Genomic DNA, 3083 nt, shown 5'->3' on the forward strand with positions numbered 1-3083 from the left:
TCTCTCTCTGCCCCTCCCCTGCTCACGCTCTCTCTCTCAAAAATAAATAAACATTCCTTAAAAGGGGAGAGAGAAAGAAAATAAGCAACAGGTCATTCTCACCGGTGGCAGCCTCGCAAGTAGTCACAGAGCTGTTGGTTCCGTTTTTTTCTGCCCACACAGCAAATTCATACAAGGACCCGGGTCGCAGTCCGTCCACTGTGAAGCTGGTGTCGGTTGTGTTCCTGGTCTCCGTTTTGTTACCGTCCCCAGTCCACTGGATCCAGTAGGTGTAGTCCTGAAAGTCAGGGTCATCGGGCTTCTCCCAGATCAGGGTGATGGAGGTGGTGGTCTGAGCCCCTACCTTCAGGTTCCTGACAGGATTGGGGTCTGAGAAATTAGGGAAAGGGGTCCGGTGTCAGCAAGGGGGCAGATCAGGGGGACAGTCAGAGGACATTTTAGCCCCGAGAGTCCCCAGTCCTGCCTCAACTACTGGTCCCAGGAGAAAGAAGAGTCCGAGGGTCAGAGTGTCCTCATCCCGTGGTGGGCAGAGGGAGGCCAGATTTGCCTGCATCATCTCAACCATCTCCAACCACCTCTCCCAGCAGGACAAAAGGGAGCGAAAGAGGGGGCAGGACCGGAAGAACCCTCAAGGGTCTTCCCAAGCCTGGAACGCTGTTCTTCTCTGCCCATCAGAAAATGCACGAGGACGGTGACTAAGTCCCACCCCACCCCCACTTTGCAACTGGTGACTATCCTGTTTTGGGTCTCAAATTCGTCACTGTGTCCGAACCACTGGGCCCAGTCAATAGGTGCCTCTCTGAGAGTCGGGGTCCTTGGGAAGCTCCCAGTGCCGGGTGATAGGCCTGCTGGTCCAAGTCTCCCCTTCAGGTTTCTCACAGGTTGGGGGGCTGAAAGCTGGGACTGTGCGGGGGCAGGTGGGGACCCCACAGCTCCGTGTGACTGTTGAGCCCTGGGATGCACCTGTTCCAACCACGCTGTCAGCGCCGGGCCCTGTGCCCTGAGGGGCGGGTATGAGGCTAAGAACGTAAAATACCCTCTGGTCCCTGTCTACCCTGATTGTGTGTCCAAATGCTAGTATTTGGGGGCACCTGGCTGGCTCAGTCAGTAGAACATGCGACTCTTGACCTCGGGGGTGTGCATTCGAGCTCCAGGTTGGGCGTGGAGCCTACTTTGAAAACGGAGAAGGGGCGCCTGGGTGGCTCAGTTGGTTCAGGGTCTGACTCTTGGTTTTGGCTCAGGTCCTGATCTCACAGCTTGTGGGTTAAGCCCCGGGTTGGTATCGTGCTGACAGTGAGGACCCTGCTTGGGATTCTCTCTCTCTCTGTCTCTCCTCTCGGTTCCCGCCCCCCTTGGACGAGTGCTCTCTCTGTCTTTCTCTAAATAAATAAACTTTAAAAAAATGATAATATTTTGGATCTATTGAGCTAAATAAACTCTCACTTTGTAATTAATGTCACATGTTTTACATTTTATTATTATTTTTTAAGTAATCTCTACACCCCATGCGGGGCTCAAACCCACAACCCTAAGATCAAGAGTCACAGGCTCCGCTGACTGAGCCAGCCGGGCACCCCTCTTTTTACTTATTTTTAAAGTGGTTGTCGGGGCACCTGGGTGGCTCAGCCCGTTAAGCGTCCAGCTACAGCTCAGGGCAAGATCTAACTAGGTTTGGTTCCTGAGTTCAAGCCCCGCATCAGGCTCTGTGCTGACAGGTCAGAGCCTGGATCCTGCTTCGGATTCTGTGTCTCCCTCTCTCTCTGCCCCTCCCCCGCTCGTTCTCTCTCTCTCTCTCTCTCTCTCTCTCTCTCTCTCAACAAACAAATAATCATTAAAGTGGTTGATAGAAAACGTCAATTTACACATTTGGCTTCTGTTCGATTTCTCTTGGACAACAGGACGTGCCACGTTCTCATCGCGGCCGGCCTCCTTTTGGGAAAAGAAGCGACACGTATACTGGTGGCTGTCCCTCACCCGTGCTGGCTTGGAGAGTCCCCTGGGAGCCATTGGCCTCATCCTGCTGCACCCCCTTGGAAATCTCATGCAGAGACCGTGACCCAAGTCTGTCCACCGTGAATCTGGCGCTGGCTGTGCGTCGGGCCTCAGTTCTGCCATCCGGTCCAGCCCCCAGGCCCCAGGGGGGGGTGTGCCTCCGGTCCAGGCCGTGGGGCGCCGGCCACTGCAGGGCGATGGAGCTGGGGCTCCGGGCCTCGGCACTCAGGTCCCCGCCGGGTCTGGGGGCTGAGAATCAGGAAGGAGGGTGTGAGCAGAAGAGGTCCGCACCACACCTTCCCCGACCCCAGCTCTTGCCTGAGTCCAGAAGGGACCACTTCCCTGAGTGCCGGCCATGGATCGCCGTGCCCTCTGTGAGACCACCTCCCCACACCAGAGCTCACACGGGTTCAGGTGCAACCTCTCCATGTGGGCGGTAGACTCAGCGGGGGCCACTCACCAGCCGCCCTGGCCGCTGTCCAGCTGCACAGGCTCTGGGGAGAACACAGACGGGAGAGTCAGATTCCGAGCCTCGTCTCCCTTTGCCCAGGGGAGACTGCAGGCCTGGTGGAGGGGGAGGAGGGGCTGGCCAGAGACCCTCCTGTCCTCTGCCCCTACCCCGAGAGTCACTGGGGCCTGAGGGAGAGGAGGGACACAGCGACTCATCTCCTCCCCCAAGGCTCTGCTCTGACAAAGGTCACTACAATGTCCATCTGTCTTTTCTGGGTGTGTATGTGCTGGAGGGGGTGGGTATGGAGGGGCGGGGCTCCAGGGACCCAGGAGCTGGGTTTGGCTCCACTGATAAGGCCAGGAGATAATGGCGACTTGTTCAGGAAAATATGGCTTTGGAAGACGAGGCGCAGGAAATAAATCAACAAAGTGGTAATGGGGAAAGATACCAACGTTGGGGACCACGAGCCAGACACCTGGTCTGAGGGAGAAGGCCCTGGAACCCTGGACCCCTGGGTCTGAGGGAGGAGGGGCTGGGGGCTGGACCCCTGGGTCTGAGGAAGGAGGGGCTGGGGCAGGACCCCTGGGTCTGAGGGAGGAGGGGCTGGGGGTCAGGACCCCAGGGTCTGAGGGAGGAGGGG

The 3083-nt window shown here is 57.4% G+C and overlaps 1 protein-coding gene across 1 annotated transcript in view; it reads right to left on the reverse strand.

The window, feature by feature from the left end:
* Window positions 1-3083, reverse strand: part of PTPRH (protein tyrosine phosphatase receptor type H) — a 19880-nt gene that overhangs the window by 16261 nt on the left and 536 nt on the right. The window contains 3 exon segments of the mRNA XM_029924395.1: window positions 103-369; window positions 1975-2241; window positions 2453-2486. Coding sequence (XP_029780255.1) covers window positions 103-369; window positions 1975-2241; window positions 2453-2486 — 568 coding nt within the window.

This window comes from Suricata suricatta, chromosome 16 (assembly GCF_006229205.1).
Source record: "Suricata suricatta isolate VVHF042 chromosome 16, meerkat_22Aug2017_6uvM2_HiC, whole genome shotgun sequence".
Classification (NCBI taxonomy): domain Eukaryota; kingdom Metazoa; phylum Chordata; class Mammalia; order Carnivora; family Herpestidae; genus Suricata; species Suricata suricatta.